The sequence below is a fragment of the Podarcis muralis genome, chromosome 2 (assembly GCF_964188315.1).
Source record: "Podarcis muralis chromosome 2, rPodMur119.hap1.1, whole genome shotgun sequence".
NCBI lineage: Eukaryota > Metazoa > Chordata > Lepidosauria > Squamata > Lacertidae > Podarcis > Podarcis muralis.
In genome coordinates this window covers 88638810-88659508 of record NC_135656.1, presented here as the reverse complement: position 1 = coordinate 88659508, position 20699 = coordinate 88638810, and the positions used below count along the sequence as shown (strand labels likewise).

General features: G+C 40.4%; 1 protein-coding gene across 4 annotated transcripts in view; it reads right to left on the bottom strand.

The window, feature by feature from the left end:
• Positions 1–20699, bottom strand: part of SRGAP3 (SLIT-ROBO Rho GTPase activating protein 3) — a 185674-nt gene that overhangs the window by 10590 nt on the left and 154385 nt on the right. Inside the window, exons 12-19 of one of the 4 annotated variants that reach the window (XM_028719317.2) lie at positions 17580–17610; positions 16875–16935; positions 15441–15518; positions 13822–13956; positions 9987–10092; positions 9493–9720; positions 7248–7327; positions 1141–1321 (exon numbers count right to left, since the gene is read on the bottom strand). In XM_028719317.2, the coding sequence (XP_028575150.2) occupies positions 1141–1321; positions 7248–7327; positions 9493–9720; positions 9987–10092; positions 13822–13956; positions 15441–15518; positions 16875–16935; positions 17580–17610 (900 nt within the window). Of the gene's footprint in view, positions 1–1140; positions 1322–4482; positions 5697–7247; positions 7328–9492; positions 9721–9986; positions 10093–13821; positions 13957–15440; positions 15519–16874; positions 16936–17579; positions 17611–20699 lie in introns of those variants that run through there. The other 3 variants (XM_028719316.2, XM_077925000.1, XR_003705358.2) reach the window with 3 other exon arrangements.

The window sequence follows — 20699 nt, the reverse complement described above, 5'->3', positions numbered from 1 at the left end:
GAATAACTGAATGCCTTCTGCGTGAGGGAGAAGCTCTGCTTGATTGTGGAGGAGGGGGATGCAATAATGTCTGGGGAGAAGCAGAGCTGAAAGGAGGCAGCTCAAAGTTCCACTCCGCTGCCTAACTTATTTCTTTACCTTATGTAAGCCCCTACAGATATGAAACACAAAACTCTTGTTCAGCTGACCAACAGGGTCTTCGGCTTGTTCTCAAACCTTTTGCTCGCTACCACATAGAAACCAGTTAGTACAGCAACCTGTAGAGTTAATATATTAAATCTACAAGTTGCTATACTAACTGAAAGTACAGTACATACAAAATAGAATAGCAGCCAATACAAAGACATTTTGTGAGAGGGGAAGAAACATATTAAAAAGAGGCCGTTTATTATTAGATATTAATTGGCATTGCTGTAATGGGCTATTATTGGAATAGTATTGGAAAACTAATTAAAAAAAATAAAAAAGAAGATGAGGCCTTCTTTCATGTGGATGAATGAACAGAATCAAGGAAGCAATGCATTATATGGCTCTATGCCCCATAGTTTTTTGGGTGGTGTGTGGGTTGGGGGAAGGGCTTCTGTTGAACAAAGTCTTTGAAATTTTCATGCTTGCAGCTGTCAACATCTGGAAGAATATTCCACTTCTGCAATGGAATGGGGAATGATGCACAAATATGAGGAGGAAAGATAGTAAAAACATTTTTACAGCACAAGAAAGCTGAACTTAGATCCAAAGATCATGATGAGTGGAAAGGGAAAGTTTTCTGCTTGACTTTTTCTAGATCAAGAATTCCAGATTTATTAGCCAAATCTATCACAATATTTCAGTATATTCTGGATCTGACACACATACAACCACTCTCTTACATATTTTATCAAACTATCCTGGACGCAATACCTGTAGAACATATGCTTTTATGTGAATACAGCTTAGGGAGAGTGGCACAGCGCTCTGCCAAAAGTGCAGTTATTAATGGCATTAAAAAGGATGTGCAGGAGGGTATCAAATAAGATTTAAAAGAAAATAAACCCACCCTTCACTCTATGAGTGAAGCACAAGACAACAGACCAATTTCCACCCAAAACAAACAGCTAACCTATCGCACTTCACTTGTTCAGCAAACTTCTTCCTACTTACATATCTTGCACCACTATGTACTGATGTGGTATGAGGCCATCCACACCATTATGGCGACCTTCCCACCAGTCTTCAGATGCTCGATGGTACAATAGAAGTGAGGCACCTTTCTTGAAAGACAACTCGCGTGGGGACCGCCCAATGTAGTCAAACTTGGCAATAGCTTCAATCTGTTCCACCTCTGTAAGCAGGCAGGAGGGAGAAGACGAGAGAGGCAATTAAAAGGAAGCTGCAGTAAGAAAGCAATGGAGTGCACTCTGTGATGTAAGATAAGATTTCACTGAAATGTTTAGTTTTCTTAATAAAATTGGTATACTGCTTAATTGTTGAAACCTCTCGGTGATTTACACAGTACAGCTAACACCATCCTTTTTCACGACGTAATTTAGTTTAATGTTGTGACAAACTTCACAGCTGCCTTTGATTTTAGCCTCATTAAAAAAAATTGATGTTATTACAGTAATCTGAATTACTGGTAAAGTAGCAGCTCTTCATGGGGTGGGGTGGGGGAGAGAATGAAATACTAGGCCAGGATTGTGCAGATGCACACCATCAATTGTGAAGACACCACTGCAGTTATCTCCACACTTCTGCCACCATCTTGCATATGCTTTTCAAGAAACTCAAGAGTCTACCTGGATACACAATTGAGCTGCCCCAGCATACGACACATCTAAGAATTAATGTACGCATTTTTGCAAATTCCTCCCATTCTGTCCAAAGGACAACGTACCCCAAATGGCAACGGATATTCTTCATATACTTGTTCACCTCGCCTGATACTTTTGTCTGCTTGCTTTTTGCAAATATGTTTCGGGGATAAGCTATAAAGCCACTGTGGATGCATGCCTTTGTATGGGAGCGGTCAGAGTCAACTCTGTATGAACCATCCAGAACTGGCCCACACTCTGTAGGTGGATGCAGCTGCTCAACTGTCAATCGCCTGACATATGACATCAGGTGACTCAAAGTTCAATCTGTGGGAGCTGGTGGAGATTGGAGCTAAAATAGAAGATAAGCCACCCTCTGTTTAAAGAGCAGGCTGCCTTTTAAGGAGCAGGAAGAAACCTGTCTCCAGTACTACAGTGTTAAATCAGACACAAGCATCTTCTGCTCCTTTTTAGTATCAAAGAGCAGGTAGAGAAGGCATCCCCAACCTGTGGCCCTCCAGATGTTTTGGCCTACAACTCCCATGATCCCTAGCTAACAGGGATGATAGGAATTGTAGTTCAAAACATCTGGAGGGCCGAAGGCTGGAGATGCCTGAGGTAGAGGCTTAGATCTGATCTTAATGCTATGTCTCTTAGATAAGACAAAAGAGATCCCAACATCTGACATCATATGATGTCACGTGAGTGACAGTTGGGTGAAGTGTGCCCAAAAACTTGCTATGGGAAGTGTGTACAGATCTTCCATTCTAACTAATAACTCACTGTGATTTCTACATATAACAAGACCCCCAGTCTGCCTGAACTGAAAAAAACAGGCTTTATTGAGAACCTTCAGGTTCCAATGTACTGCCCCTGACCTATACTGTTCCAAATTTGTTGTATTTTGTCATTTTCTGAACTTTGCCATTTTAAAATTTCTGTTTACTTTTTGTATGTTTCATTATATTTATATTTCTAATATATTTGTATCTATGATGACTGAATCTGTCAATTTCAGTCTTAAGTTTAGTTTCCCAAATTTTGACATCAGTTTGCAATGGTTTTTTAAAAAAACAAAACCATGAAGTCATCAGAATTTATGCAATTTTCTCTTCATATACAGATTTCTGTATGCAATTTTACCTAAAATACACATTTTTGCAAAGCAATATTCCTCAGTGCAGTGCTTTTTTGTATGTTATTTTCACTAATAGAAGAAGAATCTTTATTACGACCATAGGCAAGCATAAAATATCTGCATGTTTACCCTGGTATATGCATTTTTGCCCACGTTACATAGTTAGAGATCTGCACTGCAGAATTTGGACAAATTTGGAGGGCAGGCTGTGTTTCGTTTCGCATATTGTTTCAGAAAATGAAAAATTAAGTTCACCTTCAAATATGAACTGAATTTTTCCTTCATACCTATTTGTCTCCCATCATTCTTCTACAGAACTCAGAGAAGAATATTTTATTTTCCTAGGTGACCCAGGTAACAGCTAGGTTCAAATGTTGGGATTATTTCTTGGGAGAAGTTCACACACACCAGAAAGCTTGAAATAAAACCAAGCATATTAGGAGGCAAGCCAGAGGAATTCACCCACAACTTATTCAGAAGTGTATGGCTCTTTTGGGCACATTTCTTTACATATATTTTTAAATTATGAGCAGAGGAAAGAAATTCTGGAAAGTGTCCTTTGAGCTTGTTTACCTTATCCAGGGTACACAGGCTGCAAGTTCAGAATGGTTATCCTGAAATCAACAAGCTTTCCTCAGATTTGGTAAGACTATACAGAAGGAGTTCGTAGTCTTCTATCCCAAGGCTACCACATGAACAACACCAGTAAGGCAGAAAAGATATAATTGTTCAGAGGCATGCCTGTATACACCTCTGTTTCCTCTATACAATGCAGAAAGTGGAATGTCTGATTCACTTGGACAACTGATTATGCCACTTATTAGACCTTTTATAAGCCCACCCTGTGACAGACTGACAATCGCTCACTTCAGGAAACTCCTGAAAGGACCAATTACCCACAGGATACCATCAAGCTAAGGATGTCTCCTGAGAGACCATCTTTCCCACTTTTAACTTGTCTTACCACTTGGAGTGACTCACATAAACATGCAAGAAAATTAGAGGCTGAAGCGGGATAAGAAGCTGCTACCCTGCAACACAAAGTTATGTAAACAAATCTTCACTGCAGTGTGCCAGCTTAATATTCTACAACCACATGTCACTTCCTGGGCCACTCTAAAAAAAAAAGGTTTCCGGTAGATGCCATCAAGCACTTCATTAGAACAATTTCATTTTTTTAGATGCTCAGTTATCTTTTTTGGAAGACAAAAAAAATCCTCAACCCCCTCCCATCCCTAGAATAGCATGTCAAAGGTCCAAAGACAGAACTAAATTGGGAAAATGGACTTTAGGTATGTAACATTTTAATTAAGGGGAAACAAGTTTGTTTGTTTGTTTGTTTGTTTGGGGCAGCACCTAATGATAAACAAGGCTTCACTTAATATCCAGATAACAATAAAATAATCTGACAAGGATTTGGCATGGAACAGAGCATAAAAATTATGGTCTGCTAAAGATACTTGGAAAAGTTTTTAACTTAAAGTTAAACTTTAAATACAACTTTAAGTTGTACTTCCTGTACACACAGACACAGACACCCACACCCCCCACCCCCACCCCATTGTCTCTGATGAGACACATTTCAAAGTTTTTCTGAAGCAACGTGAAATGCGCCAAAATCTGTTTACCAGAGACAAAAATAGGATGAGCACAATGCTTCTTTCAATCTACCTTCTTTCAATCTATCTAAATAAACAAAAACAAAAATGAATTCTTATCTGCTTCCAGAATAAAATGGTTTCAAAAAATGAAGCGTAGACGCACTCATGAAGGGCAGGGTCCTATCACTGGCTATTAGTCATGACAGCTAAATCCCCTAATTACAGGCAATTCAGGTGGTATGTTGGCAACAACAACCTGGAAGCACAGTACACCATATCATCTTGATTATGATTTTTTTCTTGGGCATTGTTTGAATCAGAATGCTGGACCCAAAGAACCTTGAGCAGGTCTAGCAGATCAGTTCTTACGTTCCTGTGTGCAGGAAGGCAGAGACAGTTTTAGGAACAGACTTCAAGACCCATCTTGGGCAATATTGGGAAAGGCATCTTACCTCTTTACCCAGTCCAAATAAAGTGACATTTGGTAGTAACAGGCAGAACCTATAAAGGACTCTCACAGAATTGGAGATAACTGTGGTGGCTAATGTGGTTATCTCACAGAATCTGAGAATTGCTATGTTCCTCACTAGGGCTGTGGGTTAGGTGGGGAGGGGAAAGAGACTAGAAGAGAGTATGTAAATTTATAAAATGAAACAACTCTTCTTCTCCATGCTTGTGTCATGGTTAATCACCCAGAAACTCCAATCAGAACTATTAACATAATCATTCAAGCATAAAATTGCCTAAATGGAAGCTTGCTTGCCTTTCCTTTTCAGTTGAGGTAGGTTGTTAGTCACCAACAGTGAAAAATGAAGGTTGACATCTCCCTCCCTTCCTCCCTTTAAACATCCATCTTCAATTATTGGAATTATTCTTTGTCCCTTCTCCCCGTCTTGGGCCTTTAGTACATTTCAACTGTTTTGAGCCACTGCTGCCATTTCCCCACAACATGCATCAATAGGGCACTGGGCTTTATTTGCAGCGTTGAAGGGAGAATATTAAGGGAACAAAGACCACAAAGCAAGCAGACAACATGCATGCAGAGTCATGCAACAGGCAGGATTCTGTAACAATGTTTTCTAATCTGCAAAATAAGCCAATTGAAATGGCAACATGTGGTTCCAGGTTTATTAATTCTCACTGATGTCCAAATCAAACTTGTTCAGTCTGTAAAATAAAAATAAAAATAAGGATGGATGGGTAGGTGTGTGCATGGATAGAATACAAATCTCCCCCCGCCCCCAATCATGAAGGTGTGGAATTTAATATGGAACGAAGGAATCCAACTGAGCTCCTTAAGGCTACTGCCCAATATCCTTCTGTTCATATTTCTGAGCTGAAAATAAGTATTTTGGGATAGGGTGAATTATAGCTACAGAAATGTTTTAGCTGTGAGAATATTCAGATTCTTTTATTCCGTGACATTGGTCCCCCCAGCCCCGTTCCTTTCTCCTTCCCTCACTCTGGTGATCCAAGTCAATCACAGATCACGTAGTGAGTGTGATTACCTTCTAGTGCTCCATAGCCAGTAAGATTTTACTATGTGCTGATGGAAATTAAGGCAATTTAGAGTAAGAGTACTGTTTATTGGATTACTCACATGAATGATTCTAGCTATCAAGGGTCAGATAGTGAATTTATGATGCTATGAGGCTATATATTTCATTACGAAGGTAGCATCATTAAGGGCAAAGTCAATTCAGAAGAAGTAATGCAAATTAATAGTGAAAATTTTCAAAGCAATCCCTGGAAAATAATCAAAAGGTGGTGGGGGGAGATTTGCAACACTGCTGAAAATGTCCCCCTAAAAATGAGTACCGTCAGCGCAGCCCTTATTACTGATGCATAATTTTAAGCAGGTTTCCACAGTCTAAACCTTATCTATCTATGCAACAATCTTTCTGTGGTCATGGCAAGTACTGATGATAGCACAGATTTAATCAAAAGTGGGATCTTGTCTTAGAAATGGAAAAATGTGAACACCCTTTTGCAAGAATAGACTCCAGTTCCTTTAACTGCTGCAGCACTTTAAATACAGCAGAGAGTAAACAGAAAGGAGCAGATTCCATAGTGAGAAAGTATCAAGCTGAGGACGTACTAGTTATTAATGAGAGGGGCTGTGGTAACAGCTTGATTTATAACTCACCAAATCTTTTGGAAAGGTTCCACCAATATCAAAAGGCTGCCATCACTTATTTTCATTAAAAAAACACTATAGATTTCTATTAAGTTCTATCACTGTTCTTCCTGGGAAGCATATCAGAAGCACATTAGGTGGTGAACATAACAGATTACAGGCCACTCAAATAGTTATTTTATCACAACAACATCTCCATTTTTTTATTCCCATGGCACTGGAACAACAAATATAGAACAACAAACAATCCAGAGATGCCATTTTCAGGCCAAATGGAAGAAGGAAAGGCTAGCTTGTTAACCAGGGCATAAAGGCCAACTCCCATAATGCCTTGGAATGAAATCACAAATAAAACAGGTAACCTAGTATGCTCCCATATGGTCTACTTTGATTACATATCTATCAAGGCACTTCATCAGTATCCGCTTGCACTGTCAAACTCAGACATATCTCCCCCTGGAAGCAGCCATATGTTAGTCCAGGGTAATCTGATTAGGAACTAAATGCATGTTGCTGTTCTCCACACACAGCTCTTGATAGCCTTCCTCAGGCTCATTTCTACCTCTTGTTTCTACACTCACCATCGTCGCTGGTGTGTGGCTCCGTGCCATTGTCATGGTCTGCTTCATCAATGGTGCCTGGCTCACTGTGCGGGCTGTCACTAGAATTAAGATAGGTCAAGTAAATACACATAAGTTTTAAAACAGAGAGGTAAGACTTGACAGTTCTTTGCTACTCAATGCATACATAAATCCACATTTCCTAGATCTAAGGTCTTAATTTTGTAGCAAATGAAATACGGTGGTACCTCGGGTTACATACGCTTCAGGTTACATACGCTTCAGGTTACAGACTCCACTAACCCAGAAATAGTACCTCGGGTTAAGAACTTTGCTTCAGGATAAGAACAGAAATTGTGCGGCGGTGGCGCAGCAGCAGCAGGAGGCCCCATTAGCTAAAGTGGTGCTTCAGGTTAAGAACAGTTTCAGGTTAAGAACGGAGCTCCGGAACGAATTAAGTACTTAACCCGAGGTACCACTGTATGGAACTAAACACCATTGGATCTCTAATATGGGTTTATGTCCGGGAACAGATTTTGTTATTCCTGCCTGAATAAGTTGGGGAAGCACATATTTGTGTTTGCTAGAAACCCTAAGCTCACATGACAGGAAATGTTCTCTCTACTAGCTGGTCCCATTTGAATTTATTGACCCAGTGGAAACATTCCTTCCATCACAGAGGCCAACAGTGACTGGTGAGCAGGGCCCAAGCAAGCTGTCAACACAATCGTCACCATCTGCTCCAATCCCTCATAAAAAACCACTGTAAGAACCAGCTACCTTCTGAGCGGGAAATAAAGGAAGAGCCATGCAAGTTCTGGCTATCACCATATGCTACTACTGTCACCACCCAGAACTTGCCCCTTCGCTCCAGAGGTCGTCATTTAAGACCCAGCTGGGCTGTAAGAATAGGAAGAGAGGGTCTCTCACCAGCAACTGTGATAGCATCGCATGCAAATTTCGTCCTTTTCACAGACAAGTTTAGGAACAATTCAAATGCTACAGTGCCACACTGAGGGCCCTTGGAAACACATCTCCACAGTAGCAGGCGAGTCTTGAGGTTTGGGCAGCCTTTACCAAGGACTAAGCCTTTAGAATGCCAGGCCCTGTGCTGTGGAATTCCCTATCAGAGGATCTGAAGAAGTCATCCCTGCCTTCTTTTAGACAACATTGGAAAGCTGTACGGGTCAGACAGGACTTGGAACATGATTATTATTTTTTAAAAAAACCCCAGTCTATATTGATGTTATTGTAAGGTTATCTTTTTACGTTGGACACCATCTTGTTTGTTTTTTCATGAAAGTGCAGCTTAAACATTTACAGTAAGAAATGAAAATATGCTTAGGTTGCATCCAATGTTAGTCCTACTTGAAGGAGTATAGAAAGAGATTGGTAGGTTTCTGAAGATGTGGAACTCATTCCCCCTGCTCCAAAGAAGAAGAGAATAGGTATGTTAAATGGAAAATAGGTTTATCAATGGGTATTAACCATGAAGGTTATATAGGACCTCCACATTCAGAGGCAGCATGCCACTGAATATGTGATATGGAACAGAAGTGGGAAAGGGCTCTTGCCTTGTTGCTTTGCTTATGAGATTCCAGAAAGCATTTTATTGGAGCCCCTGTGGGATGTAGGATGCTGGATGGACTAGATGGAATTTTGCTCTGGAATCCAGCATATATTCACAAAATAACAGCAAGTCAGAAGCCCTATTTGGCTGCCTAGCTTCTAGCAGATACAACACTATTTCAAATTTGTTCTGGCTACAAACAGTGCAATCCTGACTATGTTTCCTCAGAAGCATGTACCACTGAATTCAATGGGATGTACTCCCAGGTAAGTGGGGTTAGGACAGCAGCCAGAGGCTTAAAAACAAAAGGAGTGATTCTTTGTACTGCATTTTTTAAAAAGCAGATGTGTCCAAGTAATACCCCTGCATTTCCTGATACCATAAATTACTATCTCCTAGTTCAAATAGCAATTGGTTTCTTAAAAGTAAACTGCAGACACAGAGAATTGATCTGGATTAGCATTCTATTCTACCTGCAGGGATAAGGGTCTTTAAACCCAACCTGGATCAGACCTCCTGCACCTGCTATTTGCATCCAAGAAAAAGTTGTCATTAGCACCAATACAAATAGCAGGCATAGAGGACCACAGCATGAATTGGGTCAAGTCCCATTCATTCATTCATTCATTCATTTTTTTAAAAAAATATATATACTTTCAATATACCAAATGTACATTTTAATCCTGATCTCCTTACCAGTACTCTTCGCCACCTGTCATGCATTTTTCATAAACGGGTCCTTCCAGCTCCCTGAGGCTAGGGAAGATGGCTTCATGATTGATTATGATAGTTTTGATGACCTCGTTGACATGAGCCTGGCAGGACACTGGATCCTGCCCATCTGGAATATGCATCAAAGTTGGTCCAAAGCAGATGGCCAGGTTGTAAGGATCCATCATGTTCTCATCACTGTACTGTGACAAGCTGCAAATACAAGCAACCCACAGTGGCATCACCAAGCCATCAACTATTAAACACAAACAGGAGCTCCATAGGCATTTCCTCCAGATGAATGAAAGGCAGCTATTGCAGATATCAAGGGTCAAGTGGCTCCCCTCCCTTACTGCCCAAGGACTGGGTTTGAACAGGAAAGAGAGAGGAGGAGGAGGAGAAGCGAAAAGGAAGGCAGTTTACAAGGGAAGGGAATTTACGGCTCCATTAAATAGTAAGAAGCAGGTGAAAAGACTCACTGGTTGAGGAAAGCAAAGAGATATCTCATGACAATGATGACGGCTCGTGGCAAGGTAATAACGATTTGCTGGATCTGGTGCACTCGTTCTGCAACACTTTCAATTTCTGCAACATAAGAACGTACAGCAGTCCGTTGAGGTTCACAATCAGGCACACACAATTAGCAGACCAACTCCAAGGAGTTTTGTTGCTCATTTTTCTCTTACAGACGCAAGCAGGGATAGTTGACTTCAGCCCTCAACAGCTATTTCCTGCATCTACCTCTATCTTTGAGACAGGTACTTGATTTCCACATTTGAGGGCATAAGCTTTAAGGGGGATGGGGGACACTTCTGCAGTGGGGCTCCGCCCAAATAAAGTGCACCGCAGTCTGATAACAAGCCCGATAAGAGGGCTTGTATATGCTTACCCTGGAGAACAGAACAATGATTTAAAGACTGGGTGTCACAGTCTATCATATGCTTTTTTCAGGAAAACTCCAAACTATCATCAGTGGGGCTCACTCATTTACAAGTACAGTGGCCAGCTACAACTGTGGGTTTTACTTTCCAGAGGACTTCCAACAAAAGAGGACAAAATTGAGTATTGGGGTGGAATCTATAACCAGAGGGAAATAATTTTTTGCAGCCTGGAGATGGACTTTGCATTTTGACAGTTCTATCATTTCCAGCAATAAGGCAATACAGTGGTACCTCCAGTTGCGGATGGGATCCATTCCGGAGCTCCGGTCGGATCCAGAGGTTTCCACAACCGCATGTGTGCGGCACGGTAGAGTGCTTCTGCGCATGCGGCAAAACCCGGAAAAATACTTCCAGGTTTGCCGCATTCGCATCCTGAAGAATACGCAACCAGAGGTGTGCGTATCCAGAGGCACCACTGTAGACACTTGAGCTTCAATTGATACTTTTACCTAACACCAAGCAAAATTCATTTCTAGCTTTGGTGCTGTTGCTCTGTTCTCTGCCTTATAAGGAACCTGTGTGTTTTGCTTAAGGCATGGGACAAATCTGGGTAAACAGCCTGGTTTTGGTTTAGTTGGTTGTTGTTGTTTTTTTTAAAAAGGGAGGAACAACTATTGTTTCTCTATCACAAAATCTGTCCTAGGTGTATAGCCAGGTTTCTGCAGCACCTATCAGAGTCTCAGTCTTAAAAGTGAGACTACAAACTGAACTTGTGGCTACAACACTCAATCTGACTTCTGTACTTTTTCATTTTCCTTGTGTTCCCCCTCCTACCACTTTGGGTAACAAGTTCCCTGAGGCAACAATTTTGTTGCACTGACTGATCATTGGGGGGAGGGGGATAGAGAACTAATGCAGGTGTGTGTAAAATGGAAGGACTGAGACTCTGAATAGAAGTATTCTTCGTTGCTACATCGTGCCATATTTCTTGTGTCAATAGTAAAGTCATTCTCTAAGTTCCTATCCTTATATAGTTAAAACACCATCCATACACGAGGGAAGTACCAGGAGGTTAGGGAATACCCTTTTGAAGAAGTACAAAAAAAACAACCCTACTACAATCCAGTGGAGACCAAGTATGCGCAATGGGCAAGGCATGTCAATTGCCGGGGAGAGGGTCAAAACCAAGCATAGGCAAACTCAGTCCTCCAGATGTTTTGAGACTACAATTCCCATGATCCCTGACCACTGGTCCTATTAGCTAGGGATGATGGGAGTTGTAGTCCCAAAACATCTGGAGGGCCGAGTTTGCCTATGCCTGGTCTAAACCAAAGAGGGAGGTAATAGAATGGAGTATTCTGTGTTTAGGCATAGCACTGCACACTGCAACCTTTTGTTGCAGGTTCCACTTGTATCTGGGACAAACGTTCAGCCCAGTTTTTTCAGCAATTTGAGGCTGAGGCAGAAACAGCACAGTCTCAAAGCTTGTGTTTTCAGCAGGGATGGGAGTAAAATCCAATAATCACTTCAGGATACTTAGTGCTTTTGTTGTGAGCATATCTGAATATGTTCTGCCCACATTAGAGACTGTAAATTAACTCTACGGCCGATTTTGAGCATTCCATTTTAGAATCAATTTCTGACCCTTCTTGTAATATATCTTTGTTTTCTTTTGACTTTATGATGTATATCAACAGCTTTGAAGTGAATTATTGAATTTTATTTTGTTCCCATTACTTTCCTATTCTTATATTGTTTGGTTATGTTATTTTTAGAAGAAAAAACTTCTCTGGAGGGGGGGGATTTTGTGACATATTGGTTGGTCCTAATAAAGACATTTTCCAACTGTGGATTTTTTCCCTATGGAGCCAAACAGCAACCTTTCCTTTTAAAGTATACAATGTAAGTATACTTGTTCAGCTACTGTATATTTTCCCCAGGAGGCCCTAGGATTCATTAACAAAAGGTATTTTGTGCATTAATATTGGTTCAAAAAAAGTAAAGAATAATTTTAATCTGAAAACTTAATTTGAAAAAGTCAAGCTATGATTTATTTAATTTAAATCTCTTTTTCCATACTGCATTTAGAAGGTAATGGTTATCAAAACAGCTAACAATAAATAAATGATATGTAAAAAATATTCACAAGCTGGCTTTATGAATATAAAAGAGCCCTTATTCAAAAGCAGCTTGAACATTGGTATGCAATTTTAATTGGTCCATCTTGACTGGGCACCGCATGGCATTAGGTTGCATGGATTTGTATTCATATTTGCTGCTGTTTTCCACATCAGAGTTTCATGCAAATTCCAGTCTTCATTCCAGCCCAAGTGACAGGGAACTTCCTGTTTGTTTCGAGAGGGAGCCTTCCCTCCCAACCACATAATAAACAGTGGATTATGTGGCACTGCAGACTCTCAGGGCATGCAAATGCCCTGTGACATGCACAACGTTCTACGCTGCCAAAAGGCTCTCAGCTTAAGTTAGCACTGGCCAAGGGAAATCAAATCAGCTTTCTGTTGTGCGGCAGTCTGCAGTTTAAGCTCCAGAGGAAAGAAGGCTGCTCTGCACTCTGCAAGCCTTTCTTCCTTCGCATGAGATGATAAGCTGTATTTTTATTTTTTTTGGCTCTAACCTTTTACATTTTTTGTTCAAACCGGACGGTGGGAGTTCGGGTGGGAGCAGCTCTCAAACACAAAATATCCGCTCTTCCATTTAAAACAGTGTCAGAATATAATACGCCGCATAAATCTGTTACACTGAAATTATCTCACACACAGGGCCCTGAACCAATGTGGAGTGCTCCTGGACAGTCTTCCAATGAGTCAGTCATGCACTCTTCCAGGATATTCCGTTAACACAGACACACCTTCTGCTTCCCCCTGAAGAGGCACTCCATGGCTACGGTGCATGCTCCTCCTAACTGGGCTCTTAAGGGCAGTTGTTCTCCTGTTTTTTCCCTAAAGGGTTTTTCTTTTTGTATTTCTGAAAATTTTGGCATTTCCCCAAGCCTGCTAATACCCCACTCTCATTTCCCAGAGGACCCATTTTTGCTACATTGCTGTTGGCACTCAGCACCTGGGTTCCCTTAACACTACAGTACTGATTCCATTTGATACTCCCTGGCAATGTAGTAGAAAAGTAGGGGCAGAGAATAGTTAGGAGAGAAAGCAACAAAAATGTAAAGGAAGAAAAGTGGACCTCCTATTGTTGCTAGAACATGGTTTTCTAACACTAATACTAATAACAATAACAATTTTATTATTTATACCCCACCCATCTGGCTGGGTTGTCCCAGCCACTCTGGGTGGCTTCCAACATATATAAAAACACAGTAAAACATCAAACATTAAAAACCTCCTGATACAGAAGTAAATGAGAGAACAACAGATACCATGACTTGCACTGTTCACTGGCATATACTTGTACTTACTTATAGTAGAGATCAAGTCTTGAAATCTTTCCTTAGGAAAGAGTGGATTTTCCAGTCCTCGGAAATACAGCTTTAAGACCCCAGCAACAGAATTAATGTCACGTTCATTTTGATCATCAGCAAGGGGATCTTCACCTGGATCAATAAATAAAAAGTTTATACCATAAAATTCTACTTCTGGATTAGGCAGAAAACCCAGAGCACTTAATAAGCAAAGGGAAAGATCAGAGTAATTCTTTCATCCAGTCATTTAATACAATATTGTTTTAAATGGCATGGCAGTAGCTTATAACACATCAGAGGTTACTGACATCAGGATAATGTGGAGTCATAGAGAAAATTTTAAGCCATTTGATATTCTTTCAGCCTCCCTATTTTACAGATGATTCATGAAGATACTGAATTTTTCCATGTATAAGACAATGCTTTTTGCTATATTTATTTATTCAAAAAAAATTTTTTTTTGGGGGGGGGTATCTTATACACAATGGTGAATGCATAGTAGTTTTAAAAAACAACACTACTTATATTCCCATGACTGCCGTGAAGAAGTTGTAGCCGCTGTCCTTTCCAGGTGCCCAGCTTGAGCAATCTCCCCAAAAAAGCTCAACAACTTTTCAGGTGCTGGTGGTCCACTGCTGCCCCCCCCCCACCCCCCAGGCACCATTGAGGGTTGCCATGATGGTGCCAGTGCTTTGAATTTTTAAATAAAATATCAAAGTTGTTCTGTTTGATGTCTAAAATGCTGATTTCTTAATTTGGGGTTCCAAAAAATAAGGGTCTTGTTATACAAGGGTGTCTTATTCACAGAAAAATATGGTAACACTGCTCAGCATGTAATATGCCCAATAGTTTAGAGTTTGGTCTTATGAAACAATAAAGAAAACAAACAGAATTTCATCATAACTTGATTATAACATAGCTAAATATTATAGATACAGGGATGGAAGATAACTTAGTTCATAGAATCATAGAATCATAGAGTTGGAAGAGACCACAAGGGCCATCGAGTCCAACCCCCTGCCAAGCAGTCTGTATTTTTAAGGAAACTGACTTAATTTGTACCTTCTGAACTAAACATACATGGATTAGAGTGTAGTTATCCATCAGATTTTAAACTTCTCTGACTTTAGTATTTGGCTCCAAACACGCATTAAAAATATGTACCATAGGATAAAACATGACAGGAAAATGCACACTGAAGTATTTATCTTTCATTTGCGGAAGTTAACATCTGGTCGTATTTTATATTTCTGAAAGAAACTTGCCTAGAATGGAACAGATATTTATAACACTCATTTTATAAGAAGAAGAAAAGACATTCTGCATAGGGTCAAGACTTGTGTCTTCTTGGTTGGGCTGAATTCTGGTACTGAAAACAGCTTATGAGGCTTTCGCTTAAAAAAACTTGTGCCAGTAAAAGCTCAGTCTTAGGCTTTGAAAGATCCAGAGGTGAAACAGTATTCACATGTTGCAATCTGGGCTAGAACATTCTGCTATGTGGGAAATAGAATACAACAGATACTTGACTGCATCACCCTTTACTAGAGCTTTTGTATTGCACTACAGGGTGGAACAGCTTCACATCATTTTGTGAGAAACACAGACTTCTCACATACCTCTCTCAAATGAGTTCTTGATATCATTGACTTCAACCTGAGATCCAGGAACTCTAAAAATACCCTGTTGTTGTAGACCTGGACATAAAACAAGAGGTAAAAGAAAGGCTTACTGCAGTATTTTGAATATCAGTCATTTATTTCAATTTAGAATATCAGTCATTTATTTCCACTGCAAACCGCCCTGAGAGCTCCAGCTATGGTGCAGTATATAAATTCAACAAATAATATAATAATAATGCTTAAAGAATAAAAATATATTTGAGAAAAATGTAAATTAGGACTGATTTCCACTTCTAAATGCTCTAGTACTAGGGCAGGCAACTGAAGGCTCAGATGTTATCCGCAGTCCACCAAGGCTTACACCCAGCCTACAAACCAGTGAATGCACTGCTATGGTTTGGACAGGTGTTGTTTGGCGGGTGTCAGGGCGGGTGTTGAGAGCAGATCAGCAATAACTCACAAAGTGTCAGTGAAATTAATTCTTTATTCAAAGAAACAAAACAACTCAGGCCTAGTGAGCACAGCAACTCTTCCCAGTATATCTTGCCCCAATGAGGCAGTTGCAAGGACTGAAGGTCCCCGCCTTCCTATAGCTCTCTATGCCTCCCCCCCCCCCCCCGGTCCTTCCCAAGTAATCTGAGACTCCGACGCCTTGTCTGTCTTTGCTCTACCCTCTTCACTTTGCTGTATGTTATGAGAGACTGGAGGGAGGGGAGCTGGTCGAAGCAGGAGGGGGAGACTCCCTGGATTCTGCAGCGGCCTGGGTCATCTCTGCCTCTTGGCCCCCTCTGTTCTCCAGCCTCCGCTTCTGCTTCTGGCCTGCTCTCTGCAGCCTCTTCCTGCTCACTAAGTCCTGTTATCTCTTCAGCTTCCGACACACCCTCCTCCCAGTCTGCTCCCTCTTCTCCCTCTGACCACTCATCATCGTCCCACCATGAATCCTCTGGCTCTGAGCCTTCTTCCCTTGGGGGTTCTCTAGCTGGTGCCTCACACCATTCCTCTGCATCCAGCCAGTCCATGACAGCTTTTGGGGGAGAAAGAGAACTTTTCCCAACAGAGAAAACCTTGAATAAGCTGCATATGGTTAATGGGCCTTACATCACCTACCCTGCACTAGAACAATGCAGATACCTTATCATGATCTTGGATACACCGCAATAGATGGAAAGGCATCAGTTGATTTCTTTCACAAGTGTCTGGACTGAGGTCCACAAAAGCCAGGAAGAGCACATGCAACCCAAGAATTTATCACACACAAAATGTTATTGTGTTGATGCTAAATCAATGCATAACAATAATTAAGACTCAGGCCCATATGATTAAGCAACAAAACAGGCATATCTGTTTGCATTTCAGGCAGAAGAAGTTCTTGAACAGAGAGAGTTTCTTAGAAAAACTATAGCCAACGGGGAGGCTACCAAAAGAACTTACCATATAAGTTGATGTACCGAATGCAACTTTCGACCACAAGTGGAATAGCCTGTCCTGAATCCTTTGAAATAACAATCAAATAAAGAAAAATTGAGAATGCTGATTTGATGAAGTCAGTGCTTTAGGAAACACATTCTAGCAAAGATTGCACAAAAAGCTTCAGGTTGGAAAAAGAGCACCATTAGTTTAATCATAAGAGTTAAAAATAAATTAAGATAACAATCGCTGCAAGTTTTTGAAACAGCGCTTCACATATCCTACATACTGTCAGCTTTGAGAAAAATCATAAATTAGAAGCTGGTCCTTGGAATCAAGCTGATTTAGTCTGAAGCAACGTATGGGGTATTATGCAGCTGGATCATAACTATCACTTTACAGAAATGTAGCTATGAGCCAGGCCTTCTGTAAAAATGCACGATTGCTTGGTTGTACCATTCAAATATTTTCAAACCAAGAACTGTTGCCTAGAGGCAAACATTTTTGAAATGCTAGCCTGAATCACAGAGGAAGGCAAGGGGAAAAGTTATCCTTGCATGAGTTTTGGCTTTCGTATCCATCACTAAAAACTTAATGTAAACTATAAGAGTGTAGTGTATTTTTGGCAAGGGATTACAATTGTTTCCCTTAAATTTAGATTATGCTCATATTATATAAACATATATGATTTTTTTTCCCCAGAAAGGGGGGGCCTCTTCTAGTAAATACCTGGTTTCTGGTTCGAGCATTCCTTCTTCCTCTGATAAGCAAACAAAGCAGCAAAGTAGGGAAAAAAGAAAAGGTTAAGCAAGAATAAGATCAGTTAAAGTAAGCACAACTTCCAGAGGCTATGAAAGCTCAAATGCAATGGCAGCTTAGAAGGATCTAGTTGAAGCTCCAACACCCCATATAACTGCTTAGTATGCAATCTCTTGTCCTCAGTGACCAACTCTCAGATTACTCTTATAATAATTTATTGCATTCTCCTCATCCCCATATTTAGTTCTTCCAACAGACCCCCCTCCTCAGACCTCCACATTCACAGGCATCAGCAAGACTATCTCACAGCCCTGCTGGCAAGAAAGTGAAGATTTTGCCTGTCAAGTTATGGGCATGCCTTAGTTGGCGCTTGGAAGTTTGTTTCTGTGACACATTTCTTCCTCTTTGTGGGTGGTTTGGATTATTATTTTTTGCTGCTCTGGTTTAATTTTTATATGTGCATTGTTTTATATTTATATTTTAGTTTGACATTTTATAAGCTTCTTTGAAGGCCTTCTGTGTGGAAAACAATGTAAAGTATTAATATCAATCTATACATAAAGCAAACCTTTCATAATGGGTAGATATTTCTTTGTTGTTGTTTCCTGTGGCTGAGACCCATAATGAATATACCTCAACTTTTTCTTTTTAAAAAAGGAGCATACTTTAGGATGTACTTAACCATCCATTTTGCCACCTGGGCATAAGAAATAATCACAGGAGAGCAAATAGAATTATCACCTCAGAGTAATATTTCTCTCTCTGGAGTTATTAAGAAATCTCAGTTTAAATGGAGGAAAGCTTTCTTTTTCTTCTTATCCTGAAGCAGCCATTGCTTCTAGGAAAACATAGAGCTGCTCCTTTGGTTTGACACTGCAATCTTATTGCTTGAAAATTCACCACCACTAGTTTCCTTCAGGAATATCTTTACTGGAAGTGGGTCAATCCTTTTCAGATAGATTTCTAGTGGCATTAGTTGCTTTGGCGCAACACTGAATATGTTGATTTAATTAATATTAAAATATAAAGCTTAATGTAACTGGAATAATTTTTAAAAATAATTTGATAGCCCTAGCATGTTTATAATCACTAGAAGGAACCAGCTAAAAAGTAGTGGCTGGTCAGTTTCAGGTGTGGTTGGATGAAGCAAATTATCTTGGCCTATTTCATAGTGGTTCTAGAGTTTGTTTTTGTACTGGAATGGCATTTGTTTGCCCAAAGTGATGACTTTCATTAGGAGAAAGACTGGGGGAGTGCAACATTGCTTATTCTTCTTGATCTCTCAAGTGGCTTTTGATACCATTGGTGTCACTCTATGACTTGGAGGCCCTGTTATATGATAGTTCTGCACCTACTTACAGGGCCAGTTCCAGAAAGTCCTGTGTGTCAACCCACTGAAAACATCATATTCGTCATATAAAAAATAATCATGAGACTCTATCCTTGAAGGTATCCACAGTTTCACTTTTTAGGTGGCTGGTGGCTGAACATTATACATCTGAATGGTTTGAAGTGGTGGCAGTGTTAGATATTGGGGCATGCAGTAACAACATGTTGATCGGTGCATTGCTCTGGGAGTTGTGAAGCCCCTCACACCAAATGGCTGAACTAGCACAAAATGGAGCTCTTCCATGCAAGGAGGGAGCCTGGCCAAAGTTGGCAAGACTCTTTCTGGTGCAGTTTGCTCAGAGGGATGATAGTGCAGGGTTGGGCACGGCTGCTGATGTGGCTCCTTCCACGGCTTTATTCAGCACATGGAGAGGGGTTGTGTCAACCCCTCAAAGGTGACTGAATGAAGATGGCAAAGGCAGTGGACCACGCAATAGGAAATTAATGGAAAAGGGTAGGTGGAGAACGAGGGCTTGAAGTCAAGCTAGAGGAGACAGGGATGACAAAAGGAACTTCCTTGAGTTCAGATGGTACCATAAATAGGAAGTGGGCAGGGAAGAGGGGAAGCTAGGCATTAACTAGAAGGAAGGTAGCTCAAAGAAGTGGGTAAACTCAACTGTGATGTCACATCCTGATTTTACTTATTCCACAAAGATCTCAGAGCAGCTTATATATGGGTCCTCACTTGGCCTTGCACCCAGACAGCTTTAAAGGGTCACACCTAGTTAGTAGAATTGCATTGGAGGCCTTCACACTTCTCTCTGGGATTTACATTAGACCCTGTGGTGGCAAAGTCCTGAGAGCAGGACAAGCTCTTCGACTTGACTTGATTAATATGCACCATAGACTTTTATAGCTGTCCGCTCCCCATGTATATACACAAAATCAGAGACAAGACTACTGGAGTCAAGACTACTGGAGCCATTAAAAAAGCAATTTGCTCCTGTGCTGGAATAATAGTAATGGGAAAGCTAAAATGTGTTTCTCTTTGCAATAATCAGTACTGCTTTAAGGAATACAAATCTTTCTAAATTCCTAAATCAGCATCCTATTTTTAAGCTGTGCCTAAGGCATAAAACTGAATGCTGAATGGAGATTGACTCCAAAATGGCAGCAATTCTTCAGCCCACTCAAAGCTTCTATTTCCTCAATGTCTGTTACACCATAGCTCTTTCCAAATAGCAGCGAGATCAATGCATCTTCTTCTGTAGCACTCAGTGCAATCCTGGATGTTGTGCATATTAATCTTTTATGGGATGGAGTGGGGGCGTAAAAGTGAGCCTGCCAAATGCTTATTTAAAGACATGCACAACTTTGCTGAACAGTTTTAACACAACTATATTAGGCTCATGTAAATAAAATACTGAAAATACCTAGCTTGTCATTCAGTTAGCCATACCCAGGACAGGTATGCAGAAAGCTCCCGCCATCCCACCCAACCCTTACAAACTGTGAGCCAAAGCTTGTTATTTCTTTTTTCTCACAGCCATTGGAGAACAAGTTGCTGAAATATTATTATTATTATTATTATTATTATTATTATTATTATTATTATTATTATTATTATTATTATTTCCAGGGCTTTTTCTAGCCGGAATTCACTGGAACTCAGTTAGAATTGCCATTCTAAGAGAACAACAGAGGTGTTCATGATGTATTCTGGCACTTTTCCCCCTAGCAAAATAGCACTGACTTTATTAT